At 44.4% G+C, this 27,188-nt stretch overlaps 1 protein-coding gene and 1 long non-coding RNA gene across 2 annotated transcripts in view; one reads left to right on the top strand and one right to left on the bottom strand.

The window, feature by feature from the left end:
- The window catches only part of LOC122374046, a gene marked incomplete at its 3' end in the record, with an annotated part of 89,408 nt that overhangs the window by 43,880 nt on the left and 18,340 nt on the right, over positions 1-27,188 (top strand). The window contains exons 3-4 of the mRNA XM_043352552.1: positions 24,264-24,435; positions 25,867-26,060. Coding sequence (XP_043208487.1) covers positions 24,264-24,435; positions 25,867-26,060 — 366 coding nt within the window. The remainder of the gene's footprint in view (positions 1-24,263; positions 24,436-25,866; positions 26,061-27,188) is intronic.
- Positions 6,205-10,308, bottom strand: LOC122374045. Its single transcript, XR_006255147.1, has 2 exons — positions 10,162-10,308; positions 6,205-6,691 (listed from the first exon to the last, which is right to left on the bottom strand). It is a non-coding gene; the product is annotated as an uncharacterized LOC122374045 (long non-coding RNA).

The following is a 27,188-nucleotide window of genomic DNA, read 5'->3' as shown; positions in this document are numbered from 1 at the left end:
CCGTCCTTTGACCTTGACCTTGACCTTGAAGGTCATGACCTAGTGACCTGGAAATCGCTGTCAACCTGGAATCGGGGTCGAGGAATCGATTGAGACCATTAACAAGCCAATCGGACGGTAACTTTAGGCTGTAGAGCGTTCCCCGTCCTTTGACCTTGACCTTGACCTTGAAGGTCATGACCTAGTGACCTTGAAATCGCTGTCAACCTGGAATCGGGGTCGAGGAATCGATTGAGACCATTAACAAGCCAATCGGACGGTAACTTTAGGCTGTAGAGCGTTCCCCGTCCTTTGACCTTGACCTTGACCTTGAAGGTCATGACCTAGTGACCTGAAAATCGCTGTCAACCTGGAATCGGGGTCGAGGAATCGATTGAGACCATTAACAAGCCAATCGGACGGTAACTTTAGGCTGTAGAGCGTTCCCCGTCCTTTGACCTTGACCTTGACCTTGAAGGTCATGACCTAGTGACCTGGAAATCGCTGTCAACCTGGAATCGGGGTCGAGGAATCGATTGAGACCATTAACAAGCCAATCGGACGGTAACTTTAGGCTGTAGAGCGTTCCCCGTCCTTTGACCTTGACCTTGACCTTGAAGGTCATGACCTAGTGACCTGGAAATCGCTGTCAACCTTGAATCGGGGTCGAGGAATCGATTGAGACCATTTATAAGCCAATCGGACGGTAACTTTAGGCTGTAGAGCGTTCCCCGTCCTTTGACCTTGACCTTGACCTTGAAGGTCATGACCTAGTGACCTGGAAATCGCTGTCAACCTGGAATCGGGGTCGAGGAATCGATTGAGACCATTTACAAGCCAATCGGACGGGAACTTTAGGCTGTAGAGCGTTCCCCGTCCTTTGACCTTGACCTTGACCTTGAAGGTTATGACCTTGTGACCTGGAAATCGCTGTCAACCTGCAATAAGGAACGAGGAATCGAATGAGGGCATTTTCATCAAAATCGGTTCACTGGTTCTTGAGTTATTGCGTTCCCCGTCCGAATATCGAATTTTTAGTTTGATATTCGCGAATATCAATCTGCTGCTCAATTGATGAACGTTACATGGAACAGGTTGCGCTGGCGCAATGAGCGAGGTGGTATACATAGAGGCATGCTGTTTAGCAGGTAAGCCGAATCGATGTCCTGTCTGTGAATATTCCGGATAAACATCAGGTCGTGCTGCTGCCGCCGTGCAGCCAGAGACATCAGATGAAAATGTTTCGAAAGGTTAGCAGAGTTAAGTTGCGCATCGGCAATACGACATCGACCACAAAGCCACATAAGAAATTTCGTCTGTACACGTTCGAGGCGATTTAGATGGGTGGCCGCAGCTCCTCCCCAGATAACGCTGCCGTATTCCAAGATAGGCCTTACATTGGCACAATATGTGCGGATGATAGCTCTGTAATCACAACGATACAGCGATCTTCCATGCTTTCCTGTTTGGAAGGACCTGATTAGGAGCCCTAATGCTCTATTAGCTTGGCGAACAACACGATCGATCTCGCTGCCAAACGTCAGTTTTTCATCCAAGATAACACCCAAATCGCGCATTTCACTGACTCTTTCAAGTGCTGCGCCTCCTATGGTATATGCAAATGTTACTGGGTGACGTCGCAGAGAAAGAGTCAAGATCTTACATTTAGCAGGATTCAGTGTTAGGCCCCACTTCCGTGACCAGTAACATAGCTCATCTAACTGCCTCTGCAAGAATTCACAGTCGGTATAACGCTGGCCTGGCCTGGCCTGGACTACTGATCAAATCGATAGGGGCCATATTGCTTCAATAACAGCAATAGACCTGAGCAAAGCGTTCGACAGCGTCAATCATGAAATTCTTTTGATGAAACTAGCGTGGCACGGCGTCCCATCACACTGGTTCAAAAGTTATCTGAGCGGTCGTGGTCAAATGGTTCGAGGTGGTTCTGAGGTTCTTCCCGTGAAATTCGGTGTCCCACAAGGATCAATCCTGGGACCTGTTCTCTTCAGTCTAGTCACAGCTGACCTACCAAATTGTATACCTCATGGCCGCGTTATATGCTATGCAGATGACACTCAGCTTTTGGACAGCTCGCCGACAGACAGCGAAAGTCTCATCCAGTTCAAAAGGCGTTTGGAATCTTCAATGGCCTCAGTGCAGACATGGTTCACTACCAACTCATTTAAAATGAACGTAGCCAAAACTGATTTCATTCTAATCGGCACATCATCAGCTTTGCAGAGAGTCTCTGATTTCAAACTTGACTTCTGTGAAAGTTCGCTTGAACCTTCAGACAACATTAAAGTATTGGGAGTGAAAATAGACCAAACGTTATCCTGGCAAAAACACATTACAGAAGTTTTACGACGCTGCTACTCTATTCTATCGTCCTTAAACAGGTTCCGGCGTCACTTTTCTGCTGAGGCTCTTATTCTGATTATCCAGGCACACGTCTTTTCCCAGATATTGTACTGCTTGCCAGTTTGGGGTGGGGCCTGCAAAAACCAAATATCTCGCGTTCAGAAAGTAATAAACTTCGCAGCCCGTGTAGTAACCGGAACACGCCGCCATGAGCACATCACACCCATCCTAAGTGCGCTTCAGTGGCCAACAATTGAAGAGCTCATCAAGGAGCGTGATTGTTTAAAAGTATTTCGCGCTTTGAATAACTGCGACGCCCCCAAAGCTCTAAAAAGGATGTTTCACCAAAGATCAGACATAACCACTCGAGTGACCCGCCTGGCATGTACCAATCGGCTCCACCTTCCAAAAGTGCGTCTGTCTATTACACAACGATCTTTCCCGTACCGAGCCGCAACTGAATGGAATCGACTTCCAATAGAAACTACACAAACAGCGTCAGAAAAAGAATTCAGGAAAAAACTTAGGTGCAAAAACGCGTGAACCATACCAGCTCACTTGCTCAGGGATAGTATCACGGATCGCGTATACTGTGTAATGTGTAGTGTGTACTCTGTGCCTTGCTGTGCGCCATGTAGTGTATGTTACCGTAAGTTGGCACCTTGCCGTGTACATCTGTGTGGAAATTTGTGTTTACATTACTGCCGTGTACAACTCTACCATGTTTAAAATGTCCTGAAAAACTGTGGGAACACGGACGGACATTTAATGTTAATACAGTTAATACAGCGCACTTCAAACGTAACTTTTGGCTTTTATTTACTTCCACTAATGACGAATTTTCAGGAATTGTATGCCATTTCCATTAGCAAGACACGAACGAATATAAACTGAGCAATAAATGGACTTATCATTTTCCGTGATGATTGATCGAGTCTCGCACTTTCTTATTTCACTAACTATACTACATACTTGACTTTGCGTGATATCTAATGATTGAACGATCGATCAAACCTTGCATAGGTGGTGGATAAAGTTTATAATTGTTTTCTCTTTACTATAGGTAATAAGGCATGCAAGCATCACACCGAAGTGGTGTGTTAGTCAACCAACGCATCAGTGTAGACGAAATCAGTCTAAATTTGCGTGAAAAGACCAGCAGCTCGCCTGCTCATAACTCCTTTTTACAGAGTCGTTCACAGCTGAATCGTGCCAGTCGGACGCCGACACCACCAAATTACCTCAGTCGTTCTATAGCCTTGCCTCAGTCAGTGGACTCAATGGAGCATTTGCTCCGGTGGTAGAAACCACTCTTCGCTTTTTGCTTTCCTTCTCCCACCATGTCCTCTCTGCCTCGTTCCTCTCTTCTTTCACCCTCTCCTGTCCTGTCCCTCCCTCTCCCATCCTCTCCTCTCCTCTCCTCTCCTCTCCTCTCCTCTCCTCTCCTCTTGCCATGTTTCCCAATGTTTACTTTTTACCACCGCATGCATTTGTTCCTGCGGCCCTGCCAAATGATTTATGACACGCAGCTTAGAAACAACCCACAGAACCTACGAGTACATAAGCCAATCACCCCGTGACCATCAACGGTCGATTGACAGTCAGCTGTTTAGGCCCTGGGGGCATGTTGAGCTAGCGGGCACCGTGTCGGGGCGGGGAATGGTGCGGGGTGGGGAGGGGTGGAGTGGGAACAGAACGGTTTGCGAGAGTCCGAGCTAATGATTTGGCCTTAGGGCCCTGACAGGCAAAGCGAACCACTGCACTTACTTGGAACGTGCTTATAAAAGGGTACGTTCACTGCATACGTTGCAACTAGAGATGTCAATCGGATACCAACTTTTTGGTATACCGATACCAAACCGATACCAAATTGGTATTTGGTATTTCAAGGCGAGTGCATTTGGTAGTTTGTTGGTATTTTGAATCCTCACTAATGTAAAAGAGGCTGAGAATTTGGTAAAAAGTTGGTATATTCCTCATATTCCCATCTCGGTTTGGTTTCGGTATTTTTCCATGGATATAGTTGGTATTTGGTTTGGTTTCGGTATCACGATTTTCCGTAATTGACATCACTAGTTGCAACATAGGGATAAAGGGACGTACCACTATGTCAGATCTGCTGGTTGGTTGGTAAGGTCCAATTCTGTGGAATTTTGTATGATAATGTATGGTTACGCATTTCTCAGTCTGATTATAGGGAACGTACCCCAAGGGGGCCATTCCTTACGCTTATAATAGTAGGAGAATGTGACGGTCATGATGTTATTGTAATTTTATGCAATATTGATATTTCCGGAACCACTTAACTTGACATTTGTGGATGCTTTGTGAAATTGTGACCTATCCGGATATGTAAATTTGTCTGAATAGCTATGCGTTACATAATAGGGCAATGCTTTTTATAGATACGTGAAGAATCATTGACCTTTTCCTCGAAAATGTAAAAACAATGCCAAAAGTTATATTGAATGCGGCGAGCTTTCGGCTACAAGCCTTCGTCAAACCAACAAAATGACACGATACCATTCGTGTCATTTTGTTGGTTTGACGAGGCTTGTAGCCGAAAGCTCACCGCATTCAATATAACTTTTGGCATTGTTTTTACATTTTCGAGGAAAAGGTCAATGATTCTTCACGTATCTATTCTCGCTATGTTCCTCGCTAAAGCACTTCACACCATTTATTTCATCGACAATGCTTTTTCATTGATCTCTGAGGCAATGTGCGTAGAGAGAGAGTCCTGCTACGTTGTTGTTACAAATAGAAATAAAAATACCATAGTTAAACAATTGCCATTGTTATGTGCTATATGTGGCTCATTTGACGTAATCGCTGTCTGCTCCCTATAAACGAGCATATTACCCCACGCTATTTCGCAATGCTAGCCTATTGTTAGCGTTACTCGCTACACACAGACCACCTAAGGGATAAGCCGTGCGCGATTTGTCTTGAGTTGTCCAATATACCAATGCCAATCGACTGCTGCCGCTGGAAATTACTCCTTGTGACGTGACCGTCAGTTATCTTATATTGTATATTTGTGGTGCTGGTGTGGGCTTTGGTCATAAATATTTGTCTCCTTAAAGCCAGGGGCCGGGTGATTTGGGTTACAGGGTGTTGTTTCATGTTTGGCTATTTATTATTCACCGGAAGTTATGGGAGTGCCTTCAGTACCGTATATCTATAAATGACCCATAACACGCAGGAATCAGCTCATTTTCGCCCGTGATGAACAAATGATAAAAGTGCATACCTACACTGAGAAAAAAAATGACACCCTTTTTGATCCGGCAGAAAACCACTCCCAAAAAAATCACGCCCTAAATGGGGTCAAAATGACTCCACGATAAACTCCTATCAAAACTCCAAAGAAGGAGTAAAAAATACTCTATAAAAAGAGTAAAAACGACCCTTAAGAAGAGTAAAAAATACTCCCCAGGAGAGGTGACTCCTTTTAGGGAATATTTTTTATCCTATTTAGGGGATATTTTTTACTCGTTTGAGGGAGTTTTAATAGGAGTTTACCGAGGAGTCATTTGACCCCATTTAGGGAGTGATTTTTTTGGGAGTGGTTTTCTGCCGGATCGTCAGAGGGTGTAAAAAATACTCCCTCAAAAGAGTAAAAAGTACTCCCTTAAAGGAGTAAGTTAATTTTTGTACACCCCATTTTCAAAAGGCAGAAAATCACCCATATATATATATATATATATATATATATATATATATATATATATACATCCATATATATATATATATATATATATATATATATATATATATATATATACATCCATATATATATACATTACACCCATCCAAAATATATGTCCATCAGCTGAGTTCAAAATGTAAAGAGTTCAATTGAATGCAAGTCAATTTATTTATAACCAATCGCGCCGACCGCAGAGCAGCTTCACATGTACATGCACAGACCTATAGCCCATTTGCAAGAGACGCACTCGATAGACGCGGACAGTCGCTCCGCGCTCTGTCTTGATTATGATTTGTCAACAGCCCTCAGTCTCGCACGCACTCTCACTGGGCTAGAAGACTACTATGACCTACATGACCTTGCGTTCAGTTTTTGGCCATTTTTAACAAATAGCACAAAACTATTTCACTTTCGTGTGAAAGCGCTAATGAAAAACAGAACGGGAAAAGGCGCCTCTGTCATAGGAGAAGCGTATTTCTCGTGCCTTCACCTACTATGTATGTTAGCGTCTTCTATATCCAGCTGAAAGATCTCGTCGATTTCAAGGATGGCCGGCCGTCCCTCACACGGCTGCGTCACATCTTCCAAGGCCCCAACACTTCGAAGCCTCAGCCAAATACTGGCATAGCTCCAAATCTGAAAGGAGGGGAATATCACAGTCGTTTTAGAGTACACCATGCATCCTGTGTCGCCCGGGAGAAATAATCAAGTAAAGGCCTGGCTACACTATGCGTTTTCTGCGTGCGTTTTTTTGCGGGTTTGCGTATTTTACGTAATATCGTTCTGGAAAAAACAACGATATTACGTTTTTGTGATGTTTTTTTATATTAAATTTTAGTTAATGTAAGAGTTATAATAACTTTTGTATATAACTAATGTAAAAGTTATATTATTTATAACAAACGCAAACCCGCAAAAAACGCACGCAGAAAACGCATAGTAAAAAGCCAGGCCTTCAGCACTGAAGTGAACGTGACAACAAGGGGCAAGGATATAACCGAACAAAGGGAAATGACAAGAAAATGTCCTGAACACTCACATGGTAAACGCCGATAACCAGCGCGACGTCAAATGGGAATTCTGGTTAGGGTTAACCTTGAAGATAAAATTAAGGTAGATCCGATTTCTTTGAATGAGAGGATTAGGAATACAGGTGGCCATCAAACTGCTTTAGAAAACACATGCCGACGATTAACTCTAGGAATTTTCACGCCAATATTTAATAGCTATAATGAAATGACCCTAGTGTCGTCATAAATGACGTCACGCAAGGTCAACAATGCAAAAGTGAAGCATCGCAACTTGCAAGGAGTGCATGGAACCACGATTCTGTGTGGTTGAGCTAGTTTGAGATCGTTCAAACCGGCGCCAAAATAGCAGTTTTCATTTTTCCCCATTGACTTGTAATGGTGAGGTCCGTGACCGACCTGACCTCATGTGAACTTTAGGAAAAATCCGAGATATACAAGTTGTGAGACCTCTGATGGATATTAGGTCCTAAAAGCTACATCTCCCTGTGAAAGCTCCTCTGGCACTGAGGGCGTTGCGAAGTTGCGACATCTGAAGACCGTGCAGAGGTTCACGTATGACGTCATAGGTCAGTGACCTGACCTGACCTGAAGATGCGGTTGGTGTCAAAAGATTCGGCTTGAATCAAAGGTCAGGTATGCCAAGTTTCAGCTCTTATCACCAGCGTGTTTGGAGCTATCGCAAAATAAAACCCTATGGGGGAGGGGGGGGGGGCAACACCCCCCTCCCCTCGACCGAGGTTTATTAGTTTTTAATTTGGGATAGCCAAATTAAGATCCCTGGCTCACAATCACCGGTTTCGGCGCTCGCAACATCGAGAAACACCTTAAATCAAGAATATTTAATTTCAAAGTTGCAGTACTTTGGATTAAGAGGAGCTAATGCATTTGAATACCCCCTCTGAATGTGTGACGTCAGCGCAGATCTAGTGATTTCAAAATATCATATAAACTTCTTTGTAAAGCAGTGGTGGTATATGCTGCTGCGCGCGCAACAACTGCCGCACTTCGAAGATACCAAATTATTGCGTCCAAATGACGTAGGAACAGTGTACCTCCGAATAATAAAGAAAAGTATTAAGTAATTGTCTAATATCTTAAAACCCGGTGAATATTTTTCAATTAAATTTGGTAGATATTCATTTTACTCACTCTGAACCATGGGACATAGGGATGCGGAGCCGTGGAAATTTGAGACGGCTTCGGCTTCGGAGAAAACAATCGGCTCCGACTCCGGGTGAAATGTCATGGCGGTTCCGGTTTAGAGTAAAATGGGCCGGCTCCGCCGCTCCGACTCAGTACATCCCTTATGCGAAACAATGGCCGTCACCTGATGACCGGTCCGCAGGTTCTGGGCATGCAGTAGACGTGGGGATGGAGGAGCAGACAGGACTGGGAGGTTGATTGCGTACTGTGGAACACTGGGGATACGTATTCAGTTTTTTTTTTCACGTGATGGCCCGTGACGTACCACATGTTTTACTGCCTTGTACTGCCAAACCGAACTAGGTCAATTATTTTTTTCCTCTTAAAAAAGAGCGGGAGTTGCCCCTTCTTTGACGGCTCCGGCTTCGGACTATATTGTTTCAAGGCTCCGGCTCCGGACAAATTGTGCCCGCTCCGGCAGCTCCAGCTCCACACCCCCTGATGGGACATCATTTTATGCCAACTCATTAACAGTTTTGAAGGTTGAAAGTTCAATTTAAAAGCAGTTTTCTCAAATAAAAATTGTTGATTTGACTTCCTATTCTGAAGCAACTAATCGATGCTGGGGGAAGAGCAGTTTGTCCCTATTACATTAACCCGTCACCGCCTGGGCTATTTCCGTACCCACGACAGCCTGGGGGGGGGGGGGGGGTCGGATCCGACCCCCCCCCCCCTGTTATCTCGAGAACCAATGGTCGCATCGAGCCCCGCGAGGCGGCGTTCGAAAGGTCTCTACGAGACCTTCCCAAAGCACTCTTAAGATTTTAAGATTGAGGTCAACTTTCGGGTCAAGGTCAGGTCAAAGGTCAAATTCTGGGGTTTTGCATGATTAGGCTTACGGACAGCGGAATCGATAGCTGCTGCTCTAAACTCACCAAAAATGACCTCAAAGGCCTAGTGAAGGTACCATGTGCGTATAGGGGTCATACTAAGTACGGGTCAAGGTCAGGTCAGGTCACGAAAGGTCACGGTTTTCACTTTCTGCTACATGGGCGTGCGACACATGTTTTATGGCTTATTTTTCACGCCGAATCCGATGGTAATGGTTATATGTGACCCCAAGTCACTGTGCTGGTGATAAGTGTGCATTGAAAGCATAAAAAATCGTTTATACCATACATAACTAAACGAGGGCTGAGAAAAAAGGTCAATTTTTCAACTTTTTATTTTTGACATAAAAATGCACTTTTCTAGACGAGCTTTGTCCCAGGAATCTAGTGGTGCCATTTGTTTTCACATGCGATGTTCAGAAGTGCCTCTAATTCACGAAAATGCTTATGACGTCACCATGCCCTATGCATGTTGGAGCTATTTTTTACAATTTGGGGGTCAAAAATCAAGATAGAAAGTTGAAATTTGGGACATCTAATGTTCTAACAGAGCTCTATAACATATATTCCGGTTTTTTGGAAATTCTCAAAATTTTGGATTTTATTAGCTGTTTTCCAAAAAATGTAGTTTTTTGAATTTTTAGGGGTGAAAAACGCATTTTATGGAAAATCCGAGATAGCCATTTTAAAGAACTCGTTAAGCTGCGTTTATTCATGTCCTTAATTTGCAAATTGCTTTAAACCCTGATTTTTGGCGATTTTTTAAACATTTACCACTTTTTGACTAAAAACGCCATGTAGTTACATCACTAAAATCGATATATCTAAAAAAAAATGAAATTTTTTCTTAAAAATTACACAGAAGACGTCAAATTGATGGGGAAGAAGGTATGCCAAGTTTCAAGTTGATAGCGTAAGCGGTTCTTGAGTTATTCAAGAAAAACGGAGGGGGGGGGGTCGGATCCAACCCCCCCCCCCAGGCGGTCGCGGGTTAATCCGGATAAGGCAGTGAGAAATTGTACCAACACGTATACATACCTACCCCAGGCATCCACGGTGTGCAGTTCAAGCCGACAGCAGTCATGCTCCCGCAGCAGTCACAGCTGGGATTTCCAGCCACTCAGCACACTCAGAATGGGGAGGTGCCCACTCGCATTGCGCTGATTTCCTGCCAATCTTGACAGCATACTCCAGGGCCCGTATTCAGGTCGACGGCGTAAGTACATATTTTTGCGTAAGTACAAAATTTGTATTCAGGTTGACATACTTAAGTATTATTTGCGCCGAAGCCATCTACTTACGCCATTTGGTATTCAGGTCGAACAGCGTAAGTAAGTTTGGTATTCTGGTCAAAAACTTAAGTAAAACCTACGCCAGTTGGTATTCAGGTTGACATACTTAAGTTAATGCGTAAGTAAATAATCTACCTACGGTATTTTCCCATTGGCTATGGATGGAAACTCGATTGCTTTATTTGCTATTACCATCGACATTGCTTGAATTCCTTAGTGACAAAGTGACAGAAGTGTTTCATGTTTATTTCGTAGGCCGGACTGAGTGACAAAAGTGTTTCATGTTTATTTCGGTGCAACTTCACCCACTGCACCCGTGGTTCCTACACTAATAGGCCCATGGATAACGCTTCGGCGATACCTATCGCATAGAGGCTGCAATGTGGCCCTTAGAGAACAGTGTCAGACCCCCAGAGGCCGGCGTTGGACCCAAGGGTCAGCGAAGGGCCTCAAAGGCCCCAGATGGGGCCCCAGAGGCTGATGTGGGCCCTCAGAAGCAAATGCGTGGCGCCCAAAGGTAAGTCTTGGGCCCCCATAGAACATAAACGGCCATCAGTGGCCGGTGTAGAGACCTCATAGGCCAGTTGGGGGCATATAGAGGCCAGTTTAGGGCCCTCAGAGACCAGTACAGGGCCTGCAAAGGGCAGTTTGAGACCATCAGAGACCGACTTGGGCACTCAGATGCTAATGTGGGTCCTTACAGGCCAGCATGGGGCCCTCAGAGGTCAGCGTGGCCGCCGTGAGGCCCTAAAAGACCGGCATGGGTCGGCGTTGGACTGCAGAGGCCAGCCTCAAAGGCCAAAGATGGGCCCTCAAAGGTGATGCGGGCCCTAAGAGGCCGGCATCGGGTGTTCAGAATCCAGTGCGGGGCCCTCAGAGGCTAATGTGCGCCCTTACAGCCCAGCATGGGGCCCTCAGAGGTCAGAATGGGGCCCGGAAAGACTGGCATGGGCCGGCGTTGAACCCCAGAGGCCAGCAGAGGGCCCTCAAAGGCCAAGATGGGCCCTCAGAGGCCGATGCGGGCCCTTAGAGGCCGGCATCGGGTCTTCAAAATCCAGTGCGGGGCCCATAGAGGCTAATATGTGTCCTTACAAGCCAGCATAGGGCCCTCAGAGGTCAGTGTGGGGCCCTAAAAGACCGGCATGTGCTGGCGTTGGACCCCAGAGGCCAGCGGAGGGCCCTTAAAGGCCAAGATGGGCCCTCAGAGGCCGATGCGGGCCCTTGGAGGCTGGCATTGGGTCCTCAGAATCCAGTGCGGGGGGCCTCAGAGGCTAATGTGGGTCCTTATAGGCTAGCATGGAGCCCTTAGAGGTCAGTGTGGGGCCCTAAAAGACCGGCATAGGCCGGCGTTGGACCCCAGAGACCAGCGGAGGGCCCTCAAAGACCAAGAGGGGCCCTCAGAGGTCGATCCGGGCTCTTAGTGGCCGACATCGGGTCTACAGAATCCAGTGCGGGGCCCTCAGAGGCAATTAAAGGCTAGTCTTGAGACAGAAATGAGGCCACCAGAGCCTGTGTGAGGCCCTCAGCCGCCGGTTGGGCCCCTGAGACCGGTTTAGGGGCCCTTAAAGGCCAGTGGAGGGCCCTCAGAGGTCGACGTGGGTCCTCAGCGGTCAATGTGGGCGCTTGACCGCCACTGAAGGGCCCTCAGAGGTGAGTGTAGGACCCTCAAAGACCGGTATAGGAGCTGTTAATAGCTGGCGTGGGTTTCTCGAGCCTCGTGACAATCGAATACGGGCCAGGGCCCCATACGCCCATGGGGGCCCATCGGTTGTTTGGGGGGGGGGGGCAAATGATATGATGGCCCCCCCTGATTTGCCTTTGGGGGGGGGGGGCCATGGCCCTGATGGCCCCCCCCCTGCGACCGCCACTGCCGGACTAACACCATTATGGCTAAATTGTGATAAATGCATTCTCACCAAGCATCCATTCGCAGCTTAAACCGCGCACCGACGGGGGTCTGCGCCAACTTAGAACCGACGGGGGGGGGGGCGGATGACCGCCCCCCTGAAATCTCGAAAACGAAGCAAGATAGCGACAAGTGGTAAACGGCATGGGGTGCGCACGGGCAGGGTCTACAATTTTTACAAAGGTCATTTTCAGGTCAGGTCAAAGATGACGTCACAGAGGTCAAAATGGCGGCGCCTGATATGAAGAGATTTTTTTCTCGAATAACTTTCGAAGTGGCCGAGCTAGGAAACCCTCGCCGAAACCCTAGGAAGCCCTAGGGTTTCCTAGAGCGAGGGTTAACCCTAGGAAACCCTAGGGTTAACCCTCGCCGTGCTGGTGGTCTGAGTTTTCCGTCTCGTGCTGGGGGGGGGGGGAGGCGTTTGTAGGCCCCCGTCTAACTTGGCTCCTGGAAGAGCAGCAAAAATAAGCAAGGAAATACCACTGGCATGTTAAGGTCAGGTCAAAAGTCAGGTCAGCAGAGGTCATCAAAGGTCAAATTTCGCCTATTTCAAACAATTTTCGAAAAACCGACGCATAATTCTGGACCACCAATAGAGGAGCTACAGAGCCGCAGGAAAGCGCATTCGATAGCCTTTTTAACGCCTAGATTGTGCCCTAAGATTTGACTTCAGGTCAACAGTTAAGCCTCCATAGGGCAAAAAAACTAAAAATAATCATTTTTATAAAAAAAAGTTTTCGGTAAAAACTGTTGACTCAAGAGAGTAACGACATTACTTTTACTAGCATCGTGTTCCTCTCGTCGAGCCGTCGAGTCAAATTCACTCTAATTTGACATTGACAGGTCATTTTGAAAAGTTGACCTCATGTCAATCTCATGACCTGACCAAAAAAGGTATTTTTGCATATCAGTCGATCCGTATAGTTGAGCTGAACACATCTGAGGTACTTTCACTGCTCTAGCCTATCTCTATCTAAAGTCGTTGTCGAACAAACTGTAGGGGACCTCCCATGACCTGTGGTGTCCTGTGCCAAGGTCAAGTGAAGATCAGGTCAATGTCCTTGACCTAAGACGACCTTAGTTCACTTTTCGAGCCCATCATGTTAGGTACTAGGATATTTTTTGGAGATAATGTCGAATTTGGCAACCATTGTCCATTTGAACATTTGTAGTTTTGATGTCAATGGGCACAGTAGGGTTCCCCCGCCCCCACATGCATCCTCCAAATTTCGTCTCTAAAGCTTCCATAGAAGCTGAGATCTTAGGGGTCGACATTCGTCCCCCCCCCCCCTCCCCTTCAATGGCCGTAGTTCTCCGAACTCTTCCAATGCGCGTGATAAGTCAGCTAAATACGAGTATGGCTTGTTGTATTCCAGAGAAATAGACGAAACATGTAGGTACGACACGTAGTAACAATCTCAAACAAGCTTTCCGCCCGCTCTCATTTACAGGCTGGTGTGGGACATAGTTGGAGCACAGTCTCCTGCACCCAGTCGCCATTCCATCACCGATGCGATTCGCTTAAGGGCGAAGCTTTGCAGGCGCTGTTCTTCAGTGATTTTCTTCAGCTCCTCCAGAATATCTTTCTGGACCGCCAGCATAGCTTCCACCCGGGACCGGTGTTCTTCCCCTTCCCCCCTTCGCGGACGTTTCTTCGGTGGAAGCTGCGAAGTGCTTGGATGGTCGCCGTTGGTTACATCTTCCACAGTTTCCGACGTGTCCACGCCCCCCACTACACCGTCAACTGCCTCCTCCCCGATCACTTCAACTATCTTAATGCTCAGGCTGTTGGGAGGTGGCGGTGGAGGTCCTCCGCCGGTTTTCTTTGTTTCGGCCTTGTACCTGCCTACATCTTTCTTGGCTTGAAGCTTCAAGTCGTTCCACTTCTTTTTCAAGTCATCAGTGGTACGGCTGATCGCGGTTGCCGCCTGCATTTCTTCCTGTATCGTTTTCCATGTTTCTCCTTTCGTTTGAGAGCTGTTTCCAGGTCCAGAAAATTTCCCCAAGATTGTGGCTTTGTCGAACATTTTTCCATCGATGATCTTCAATGAAATGCATTTTACTCGATTTTACAACGCATTTCTTGAAATGCCTGTAAACGGTGAAAATTCGACATTTGACCTGACCTGTGACGTCATCGGTTTGACCTAGGTCAATGAACTTGCGTCACAAGATAGGCCCCTGTTGGGGCTATCCAACACCGTTTGCCGCTTGTCGCTATGTCGCGTGGTTCTCAAGATCTTAGGGGGCAAATTGCCCCCCCCCAGCAGGGCGCGTGGCTCGGCAGACCCCAACGGGGCGCCGGTTAATTTGCAGTGTAAAATTTTTACTTCACCGTTACCTGTGCAGATGAAAAAAGTTTTGTTTTTTACCAGTCAGTGAAGAAAAAAATTGACCGATCTTAACATGCAATGATGATTTTTATGAATGAATATTCCTGCAGTCAATTCATTCTCAAAATTAGCTACCTAGCACATGGTTTGACAAGACTGCATGTCTGATATCATCATATCCGAGTCATTGGGTAAGAAGGTAGGTATCCAGGTACAAGCAGAAATGGGGACAGTTTTTTGAAAAGATGATAATCAGGACAGACTCATCAAATAAATGCAGAAACATTGTTTTAGATGGGCACACGTTGAAAATATAAGCAAATGGGCTAAAATTTCATCGTATCAGTATGGACCTATGGTCATTATTCACAAGTTATGGGCAACAATCAGCACCATCTTCTCTGTTCAGAGAGGATAGTGCTCGAGTTGAAGGTGAAAAACTTCTTCACAATGTAAAATTAAAATAATTCTGAAAATAAAAATACCTACCAGGTTTCAGAGAGCTACCCAGCGACGCATTATCATTACGTTGCTTATATATATCCTGATCATTACCCTCTCTGAAAACGAAAGGCACGCGACGCGTTGTTTGCGCCGTAGTTTGTCACGCTGGCGCCAGCAAATGCGGCTACTAAATAATTGCGTTGCATTAAACCGAACCCGGCCCCCGACACCGTAAGAGGTGCAATTTCCCTCGAGACATTACCCAGCCTGCATGGCATCAAATCGGAAGAAACTTGCACCACACAGTTCAAAAATGATAGAGGCTGTCACATATGTATAGTATTTGCCATATCTTTCATCAAATCATGAGATAGCTTGCGTCCATGTTGCAGCCTGGACACCAGTCCGAGGATGAAATTTTTGTTCATTTTCGAAAGGCAATATTTTTATATCAACAGCAATCTAAGAGTTTGTATGTATCTTATAACGAAGTCCAGTGTCTTATCTTCTAAAAAATGCATTACAGTCATAAAAATACTGACTAGACTCCCTACAAGCATTCTCGACTGGTGACTAAAAATCGAAGAATTTTTCATCCTCGGACACTCTGTAAGAAAACAGCTATAATTTCCCTAATATTCAAGATTTTTCGATTATATCTTCAGCAAACATGGAGAACGATCCATTTAACATGCTAATCCAAACAGCAGATGATTTGGAAACTTCATGAAGGCGTGAGAGATCCCCGCGGTTACCTGGAAAATTTCATCCTCAGCCTGGCCTTTTTTATGCTTTTTCATCCTAATTTCATCATTCAGTTGTAGAACTAGTTTAATGCAATTCTTCAGGGAATGTTTATACAAAAGCAATAAATTAATTTAATTTTAATTTTTAGACATTATTTGATTGATAATATTGTATTATCGAGTGTATTTATCTGCACTTACCTACACCTTTTTATTGTTCTGTTTCTTTTTTTAATCGAGGCAATCACGAAGCGCATGATACATACACTGTGCTGAGATATTTCCATGTGTCATTGTCATTACTATCATTACTGATTGGAAAGGAAGGTGCGTATAATTTATCATGTATATTTTTTGTGGTTTTCATGATAGGTGCAGTTTTTAACCTTCTAACATTATTTTGGGACATTTTAACCGATTTGAATAAGGATTTGGTGCATTTGTGTTGAAAGATGAAAATTATGAGCCAGGATGAAAAATTAGCAGATTTCATTAACTGTGATTTTCCAGGCTAATACCGGAAAAATTTTACACTGTTAATTTGACACCGGCTCGTGTCTCAACAAATGAATTTCCTAGCCACCATACGTCGGCCGGAAAAGACGTCATAATATGTGTATATATTTTTTATATATGTAATATATATATTTATTTTAATATGTGTATACATTTTAAGATATATTTTTAAGATTTTAAGATAAAAACGAGTGAAAGTTTATTAAGTAATATGTAACTAATTAGCTACGAAGCTACGTCATCAAACATGCATGCATGAATGCATGCACATACATTCATAAATGCGTGATTCAAGCTTCTATTCTATTCAAAAAATGACTTACGTGTCCTCCGGAGCACACGTAACTTCACAATGATAAACAAATGGACATACTTACGCCAATCGTAAGTAGATTTGACATGAATGCCAAATATACGCCTCACTTACGTGCGCCGTTCGACCTGAATACCAAAATGCAAGATTTACGTAAGTTGTCTGGAATTGAACAATTTTTACTTAAGTATGTACTTACGCCAAAATGATACTTAGGCCGTCAACCTGAATACAAAAACTACTTACGCATTTGCGCAACTTAAGTAAAACTTAAGTTACGCCGTCGACCTGAATACGGGCCCAGATCTGGGAATGTTGAAACAAATACAAATAAGTAAAAAAAAAAAAAAGAATACATCTACACCTTTTTATGCGCAATTTCAAAAAGTTAAAGACCAAATTCAAAACGTTCACGTGCATTTCGAACATAAACTTTTTGAATTTGGTCTTTACCTTTTTGAACTTGCGCCTAGAAAGGTGTAGACACTAGACTGACATAAATGAGCATAAAACTGAGTCTAGTCAAAGGAAACTGGAGGACTAGGAGCATATGTCCAGTGACATCATCATAGTCTACATATTTTGTCAGTCACAACCTTCATACATTTACCCAAGCATAAACTAACGTACATGTGTAGCAGGCATCTTACATGCAGTCAATGCTTTGTGAAAAGCATGAAGAAATAGTATGCAGTGCTCTAGCGAGGAACATCTTGATATATGTAGTTTGGTTTTCAAATGACCTTTTCCTCGATAATTAATTGAAAATGCAATAAAAAGCAAATATTATATTGTTTGGCAAATTTTCGAACAACAGTTCATTATCAAGCCACATGAAACAATTGTCAATTGTTTCATGTGGCTTGAGAATGAACTGCGTTCGAAAATTTGCCAAACAATATATTTGTTTTTTATTGCATTTTCAATTAATTATCGAGGAAAAGGTCATTTGAAAACTAAACTACACTTTGTGAAAAGTCTCTATGATCCAGTTCTTGAGACATTTACATGAATATCATTTTAAGTTACCTACGCATTGTAGATGTTAAGTTTGTAGTTTGTTAGGTTGTATGTTAGAAGGTAAGCTTAGGTGAAGTTTGATTGTTTACCTAATTCTAAAAAATGAATAATTAGGAGACTTTTATGATCAATTTCATATAAGTATCTCAAGAACTGAAGCCAAGCAACTTTCTTCAAACAGTTGGCAGCATGTAAGATGCCTGCTATAGTAATACCCAACCTACATACCTACAACCCACCAACCTACAACCTCACAACCTTAAGCCATGGATGGATACTTCATCCATGCTTAAACCTATGCAGACCTTTTGTATATGTACTAAGTTCAACCATCACTGTAATCGTCTCTTTGAACACAGCACGAGAATTGCTGGCTGAATTACTGAGAAAACTGGATGGCGCACATTTATTTCACAGACGATCAACTTTAATCAAAATTATTTCTACCTGGTTCCAGACTCCAGTGTCCTAGAACTAGTTGATTTCTGTGGGAAATGACATTCAAAAGAAGACAATTTTCCACTCTCAACTTCAATAAAAAAGAGCATTTCCATAGATGGTCTAAACAACATATTGATTCACACATTAGAAGGTACATCCTACTGCATTTGTGAGGAAATGCATGCTATCAATTCATTTTCCTTCCATTTTTACCACCATCTGTTTTTTTTTAGGTTTGCCGGACCCAAAATTTTCCACCCTCTTCCCCTGTCCACTGAATAATTTTCCCCTCTGACACCCAAGTAAAAATGTAATTTTGAGTCACTGTTTGGTTCCTATTTTCCCAGAATTGCATCTCGTATTTACATTTACAACCTTGCAGGGATACTTATTGGTTAGCCACACTTTGATTAACATAACAGCATTTTATCATTGTTAAAATCTTATTTTGAAATTATTATTCATAGCTCCAATACTGATACAAAGTGCACTCACCAGTTTTCTCAGTTAAATCAGTCAGCAATTTTCATGCTGTGTTCAGAAGACGCTTACAATGAGGGTCGAACTTTGAAGAAAAAAACTACAATACCAAATAGCCATTTTGCACCCTAGGCTCTAAACTAAATAAGAACCGTGTCACATTCTGGCACTGAGCCAGACTGGGAAAATACACATTATGCCAAATATCTCCGGCGTAGTGGTGGGATTGCGCCGAAAAATTGAGCGCATGTCTGGCATAATTTCACATGCACCAAATTCAGTGCATGGTGGCCGCTGAATTTTTTGGCGCAGGGCTGCAGCAGAATTTTAGGTATTTTTCAAGCTGAGCTCCTAACTACAATTGTGACACTGTTGATACAAACATGCAACAACAGAAATGTTAGGTTTTAGGTTAGGTTAGGTTGTAGGTTTGTAGGTTTAGGGTTGTCGGTTGGTAGGTTGTAGGTTGTTAGGTTGTAGGTTTGTAGGGTGTGGGTTGGTAGTTTATAGGTAAGTAGGTAAGGTTAGGTCAGGTTTGATTTTTTCTTTTATTTGCTAGGCATATAAGATCATTTTTGGATTTAGGATGTCAAATACTGTAAGAATATGAAAAAATTATCCTTGAAATCTACTCAGGACTTTATCTTGACATTTACCAAATTTTACTGCGAATGGTGGTCACCAGATATTTCAGCACGCTGGTCAATCTAGCAGCAGACTCGCCCTGCGAGCTGGTCTGAAGAGGGTCTGAACTTGCCACAGCATGACGCTAGTGTGACACGCGCATTGTGGTATTGGGTCTTCATGGGAACATCAACTGATTCAGATTCTCAAACAGGGGAGAGCGTCCGAGGCCCCCGAACATTCCTGGTTGACATAGCCTTCGTCGGTAGGTAGATGTGCACATGCTTTATTGTTATGTAGAAGTGGCTTACTTCGGCACAAGTAGGCACAGAGGCGGATCCAGCTCAGAGGTTTGGGGGGGGGGGCAAACCATAAAAATTTATTGATTCTTTCCATGCATCGTCCATAGGCGTAATGTTAAAATCATGCCGTTTGGGGGGGCAAATGCCCATTTTGCCCCCCCCCCTGGATCCGCCACTGAGTATGCACCCAACTTTCAGGGCAAATGATGCAGAAATTTCACCGCAAAATTGCTTGCATCGAATTTCGGCACATGAGGGTCTCACGGGCGTCCGGCGTAGTGTATGGATGTTTTCCAGTCTGGGCACTGGCACCAGCACTGAGAGGCGGCGTGCTTAACAATCATTTGACAGGCGAATTGAATGATCTTGATCTAATGCGAAAAAAACAGGACAAATAGCATGACAAGTGAAATACGTACCTTTCTTCAGCGGTTCAATCTTATAGATCTCATTCTTCGATCAACCCGCCACAACAAACACGTGTCGCGACACAACCCATCACAACAAATCGGAAACTAGCGTCACGCAGCGCCGCCTGATATAACAAATGTTTTTAAAATAAATTATCGCTTTTACCATATATCTCACTTTCAATAATAAAATATTTTTGAAATAAATATAAATGAAAAGTTCATTTAAAATTATAATGTAAATTCAAATAGGTAGAGCTAAAAATTAGCCAATAATATCGGGGGGAATTGGCCAGCAAATAGTTCAGCGCTTGTCACATGCAACCATCATGTGGCCAATACAACTGAGACGACAGATGCTGGTAAAAAAAGCAAGCGAAAACAGGGACGTACTAAAGGGGGGGTGGACCGGAGCCCCCACAGTGTTTTCGGGGCCCGGGATGGAGTCGGGGCCCCGCGGGCCGGGGGCCCCACGTTGGCCGGAGTCGCGTCAGAGTCTAGGGAAATTCGCAGGAGTCCCTGGGGTCACGTTGGGACGGTCGGGGTCCTCCATAGCAGCTTCCCCCCCCCCCCCCCAACTCTGGGGCCGTGCAGGGGCGGTGCGCCCACAACTTTGAGACGAAATACTGCACTTTTTTTGCAAATGTTTCCTTTTTGTTGACAAAGCCAAGGGACGAAAAATCAGTGGCCTTAAACCGGTGAGAAAACTAGAGTTGGGGGTACCCCAGGCTGATCTCTATTATGGTGTGCCCCCCCCCAGTCTGAAAGTAGTTCCCGCGCCCCTGCCCTGGGGCCCTCTGACCGGACTGACAGCTGCAGGGTCCTTCTTGCTGCCTGGGGCCGCCTGTGGATGGCCGCTGGTGTCTGTGTCTGACCGCGGCCCCTCTGACTCCTCAGTGGAGGGGGCCCTCTATTATAGGTGAGGGCCTTCTGTCATGGGTGGGGCCCTCTGTGGAGGGGACTCTTTGGAGGGGGTCCTCTGTGGAGGGGGCCCGGGATTCCTCTGCCCCCTTAGCTGAATCCTAGGTATACGTACTGGGGGGTCGTATCAACCCAACTCTCCGTGTTATGAGAAATGCCCCGCCCATGATGCGAAAGTTAATGGACTCTGTAAAGGGAGTTTTGTATGGTTTCAAAAATACACTTTTTCGGGGGTAAAATATACACCCCTTAAAACACCATCGTCTTCGCTTGACACGCTATAAAATACCCTTAAAAGTATATTGTACTCTGTAAAGAGAATTTTATAGGGTATCAAAAATACACCCTTTTAAAAGGTTTAATATATACACCCCTTAAAACACCCTCATCCGCTTGACACCCTATAAAAAACTCCTAGAAAATATAACGGACTCTGTGAAGGGGGTTTTTAAAGGGTGTCAAAAATACACCCTTTAATGGATAAGGTGTTGACACCCTCCATGACTCCCCTATTTCTCCTTGACACTCTGAAAATACACCTTGAAAAGAGTCGTCATAGGAATAAAACTCACTTTCAAGAGTCATGTGACCCGTAAAAGGGTCTTTTAGAGAGTGTATACACCCTTAAAACTCCCTTTATTTTTTTATAGGGAGTTTTTATTTTTCTCAGTGTATGCACAAGAAAACGTTTAGGTATGCAGAAAGGCTTTCATTGTAGCGCGTATGACTTCGTATTACCGGAAGATATGGGGAAAGGAGTGCGTCAAGTTAGTTTGAAAAGATAGGACTGACATTTTATAAGCATAAAAACACGCTATCCAAGTGAAGCTCTTTATGATTTAAGTTCTAACTGGACAAAAGGAGGCGTTGATTAAAAAAAATATATATATTGGATCATTGATTTCCTTCCCTACATGAGCAATGAACAAGAGTCACTTTTTCACAGATAACTCGGCACTAGTCTATTTCTATATTTTTGTGGAAAGCCCTAAATCTAGACCAAAACCTTGACATGTTGCTGCTAAATTGAACTGACGTCGATGTGATTGCCACTGACAGAGCTCGATGTGGATTCAGACGTTCCACGACAAATCGACAAGTGCCCTGCAAATCGACAAGTGCCCTTAGGTCACGTGACCTTAGGTCAACTTTTGACCTTTCGACCTTTCGAGGTCAACATACATATCTTTCGATGCGGATCGACGAGAGGATCACGATGGTGCTATTAGTTTGTTCCTAGCTGGGACACCTTGAAAGTTATTCGAGAAAAACTTCATATATATGTAGTGCCGCAATTTCGACTTCCTTTTTGCTCCTGTGACGTCATCTTTGACCTGACCTGAAAATGACCTGTGTAAAAATTATAGACCTTATCCGTGTGTACCCTGCACCGTTTACCGCTTGTCGCTATCTTGCTTTATTCTCGAGATCTCGCTGTCGCTCCCGCTCGTCACGTGACCTAAGGTCAACTTTTGACCTTTCGACCTTTCGAGGTCAACATACATATGTTTCGATGCGGATCGACGAGAGGATCACGATGGTGCTATTGGTTTGTTCCTAGCTGGGATACCTTGAAAGTTATTCGAGAAAAACTTCATATATATGTAGTGCCGCAATTTTGACTTCCTTTTTGCTCCTGTGACGTCATCTTTGACCTGACCTGAAAATGACCTCAGTTAAAATTATAGACCTTATCCGTTTGTACCCTGCAACGCTTACCGCTTGTCGCTATCTTGATTTATTCTCGAGATCTCACTGTCGCTCCTGCTCGTAATAATGGACAGGTCATAAAAATGACCTGACCTGAGGTCAACGCAGGGCGATATCCACTTTTTTTATTTTCGCATATGAGTGACAATCGATAAGGCTTTAATCGTCATCAGACAAAATTGCAACTTTCAGTGGGGAAAATATCAAGGTCACTCTTCGAAAAATAGGTCAAAAGGTCACGTGATCAAAATTTTCGAAAAATGAAAATACGAGATAGCCAAAATGTTTGTCGTCTGATTGTGAGTTGAACCATATAAAGTTTTTGTCGTAGAAAACCAATAGTTTTTTAGTTATAGGCCGCCAAACATAGAGCTGCAGCGCGACCTCCAGGAATTGCCCGAGGCTATATCTCGGAAACCGTTGTTCGGAGAAAAAAATCCTTGCCACAGCTGGCTTCCCCGCCCATCACAACCCCTTACACCAGTTTTCAACGAAAAATAAAATATGAGGGTGCAAATTTAACCCTAGAACGCCTAGGGGGGGGGTTGTATCAACCCCCCCCCCCTGAGGTTTTTTCGAAGTGCACGCTAAACGGCTTGTCGTAGCGGGCTGAAATTTTCAATACCCTCTGGGGCAACCTTTGCGCATCTTTTGCCGAAAAAAAATTGATCGGGTCATGTCAGGTCACGGAGTTATGACGTCATAAGAGGTACAGCCTCCGGCCGACAGTTACCAAACATGTGCGCCGAATCCCTAGGTTTTCTGCCGGTGATACCCACATTGTTTGATGGATCATGATGAAACTTCCCATGCATGTTGGGGCAAGCATTGGCTATCGTGTGGTGCAAGAAAATTGACCGGGTCAGGTCAGGTCACGGAGTTATGACGTCATAAGAGGTACAGCCTCCGGCCGGATTTTCACGAAGTGTGTACCGAGTCCCGAGGTTTTCTGCTGATGCTATCCACATTGTTTGATGGATCGTCATGAAACTTCCCATGCATGTTGGGGCAAGTATTGGCCATCGTGTGGTGCAAGAAACTTGACCGGGTCAGGTCAGGTCACGGAGTTATGACGTCATATGTGGTACAGCGTACGCCGCCATTTCTGAGAAGTGAAAGTGAAAAGTGAGAAGTGAAAAACACCATATATGATGCAGAATTGAGTGGGGAATACGTTGTTGAAGGTTTGAAGTTAATATCTCTCACCGTTTTGCCGCAATCGTTGCGCAAAGTTGAAAAAGTTTGATTTTTTCGGAAAATTTGACCTTTGACCGGTCATAAGTAGGTCAAATGTTGACCTAGGACCAAAAAATATACCACCAATCGCGAGATCTCGTTGAGAGCAATCCGTTGGTTTTTTCCGCTAAGCTCTACGACCTTCCGTTTCGAAACGCCAGGGGGGGTCGTAACAACCCCTTCCCCCCCCCCCCTGGTCGTTCGTGTTATGAGAAATGGCCTGGTCGTGCGAGGGTTAATTTTTTATTTGTCGATTTGTCGTGGAACGCCCCAGACGTAAGGTCATCGCTAATAATGTTAATTTTGCTGAATATTTGGAAAATTATTTTACTAACCCTTTTGGACTCTGTCCTAAGCGCCCCTTATATCCCCCCTTCAATATCCCCCTGGATCTGCCAGTCAATGAACGTGTGTTTAACGGTTAACCCCGGCTTGTTCCTTGCTTTCCAGACGGTCGTCATGCGATATCGAATACTGCGTCACCTATCGGCGGAGTTCGAAACTTCAGCCTGCGCAACCCGCCGAGTCCGGCGCTGCTGCGGGTTCCCAACACGGACTCTCGGATCAGTGCGTTATCGAGACTGTTGAGCCCTGATCGGCCATCGTGGACTAGCCTCAACGAGTGAGTGACGCTGACCATTTATTTTTCCCAGTTTGATGCAGATGGCAAAACCGACAGTAAATGTATGTTTGACGAGCATGGGATGGGTGCATGGGATTATGGCGCACAAAAGGTACAAACGGGCCATACGCATTTTAGGTGTCCACTTGAAGTGGGCAGTGGCCGAGCGCCGCCCGCAGTGGTTTCTGAATTTGTTTTCAAATGAATAATCGTGGCTCATAGATCACCAATAATCAAGCGAAAATCATCAAATTGCAACTGCCGTCATTCAAATAATGCGAACAAAATTTTCAATCGAAGTCCGGTTCTTGGGCTACGGCTCAACAACTTTGGTGTTCGCCTTCCTACGTCAAATCTTGTCAACCTTTCCCGGTAGCTATTGCGTCAAACCTCCGGCTCTAATTGAACGCAGCGTTTGCGGCCAAGTTTGCTGCGTCGCTTACTCAACTCGGCTCACCTGGGCTCAACTCCGGGCGAAGATTTAGCGAAGGCGACACCGAGATTGCGTTTGGTGGCGACACGTAAACCGTAACGCAAGCGGTCCGGAAGGGCGGTGAAATTAATCAACTCTGGGGGACAGAGCTACATGCGTCAGAGCACTCTGACGTTTGATTAATGAAATATTGGTAGGGTCGGTATTTTTCGAATTATTCAAATGGTGGTGTCATCGAGAAGGTATGCAGTCGTTTCGGGAGTGCCCGTGGTATTTTTATGTTTTATCGGAATGTTTGAATTTTTATTATGCGTGTTTGGCTCTAGCCGTCCGTAATTTGAAATATGTTGACGGTCATTTTTTGAAATATGTCCTACCCTCCCCTGTAACGATCTCAACAAGAAATATGAAAGTTCATTTAGATTCATGTTTCTATGTGGAGGAAGGACCAATAGCTCCCATATTTGAATATTCATTTGTTGTCTGGCTTGATCAAATGAAATGAGTGTGTTTCTCAACTTATTTCGTATTTTTATCTGGCCTGAGGCTTCTTTTGTGCACCTTTAGCCATATGTTCCAACGAATTAATGAAATGTACCTTTGCCGAAGTCGTTTTATAAAGCGATTTCGAATTTGTGCTTAGCGGTCTCCCATGCGACGGTTCTGCGTGATCAAGCTAGCTAAGACGTTGTACTTACAATTCCCGTTATAACAGAGTCCAAGTGGTGTCGGTGCTTTAGGTTTCAGTTGCAACAAAGGAATACGCTCGTTTGCTAATTATATCGATGCTTTATGGGCCAAATTACATGGAGTCCTTGCGGATAAAATTATAATGTTTATGCATCTACTGAATGTTTCATTTTTTATCGAGGCCTGTTGCTATATAGTGCCTATATATCCAATTGTGTTCTTGCTTTAAAAATCGTTCTCAACCTTTGTTGTGGGCACTTACATGTTAACATCCGACTGACGGGGCTTGCGTGTTTGTTGTGCTGCAGCTCTAGTGCCGACTGCAGTCCTACACCGCTGCGACGCTCCACATCCATAGACAGCTTGAACCGGCCCAGCCCACCTCGCAGCCAACCAGAAGACAGCTCCGACAGCCCTCCGAAGCCGGCCAGCCAATCACAGTCGCGGAAAGGCAGCGCCGAGTCGCCCGGGATCCGCCGCAGGCTCTACAAGGACAAACTAGGTCAGTGGAGCTGCGGGATTTGGGTGCTGTCGGAACCAGGCTGATCGGTGCTTGAGTTACATATCTTGAAATTTCGTAGTAAAAAAGAGTTTCGTTCGTCACCTGACTAATCGCATGCTCCCGTTTTGATTCGAAGGGGTTTAAAGTGACACATTTTGTACACTATTTTACTCACAACGCCATAGCAACAAAATGACATTGTGAGTCTTTGAGATCCTAGCCTGGTTCCACTGGACTTGGGATCAGGCTACATCCTCTTATTTCGTGCGATGAACTATAGCGACGACATGAGCTCAAAGTTCAATGTCCTGAAGACGACAACAAAGCTATTTTGCCGTACTTCACAACAGCTATTCAAATTTATCATCCATATTCCATATTAACTGTTACCGGGATCTGTAAACACGCATATTTCAACGTCTCGTTTTACGTAACGCCTGTGCTGGACATACCATGATTGACGGCACTTGTATGTTCTAGCTGCCCTGGCATATTATACTATCAATAGAGATTTACGATATGACCGTAGATCATTTCAAAACATCCCGCATAAATGAACCGTGCTGGAAGCCGTAGAGGACGCATTTGCTAAGGTTTATGTCACATCGTAAGGCTAATTGGTAGCCTCTATCAGACATGTAAAACGGATGCTGCCTTCTGGAATGCGACGTTGAAATTGAACTCTTATTGGCACATTCCGTTTGGAATGTATTTTAACGCTACGGGAAAGACAGATGAGTTGTATAATGTATAACGTATGCCACTTTTAGAATGAATAATTATTTGAAATTGTTTTAACGGACTTTCACTGGGTAGTGGGTAAAAGTTATTATTGACCAATAATAGTAACTTTTACCCACTACCCAGTGAAAGTCCATTAAAACAATTTCAAATAAGCATTTACCTGGGTATTAACTATTAAGACATGACTCTTCAGTCTCACTTATGAATAATTACACTTTATCTCGCTTCTACAAAGTGTTTCTCACAATACATATTGAATCTATCGTATTCATTTTCACCCCTGCCGGGTGTAATGCACCCAAAATGAGACGCCATTGCTCCCATTACAATTTAGACGCCCACTGTCTCGGCTTAAATCCCTCCTGTCATGGGGCTTAGAGCCAA

Source organism: Amphibalanus amphitrite, unplaced genomic scaffold (assembly GCF_019059575.1).
Source record: "Amphibalanus amphitrite isolate SeventyFive unplaced genomic scaffold, NRLGWU_Aamphi_draft 001593F_arrow, whole genome shotgun sequence".
NCBI lineage: Eukaryota > Metazoa > Arthropoda > Thecostraca > Balanomorpha > Balanidae > Amphibalanus > Amphibalanus amphitrite.
Note: the sequence above shows the minus strand (reverse complement) of the source record. Positions and strands in the feature narration are given on the sequence as shown.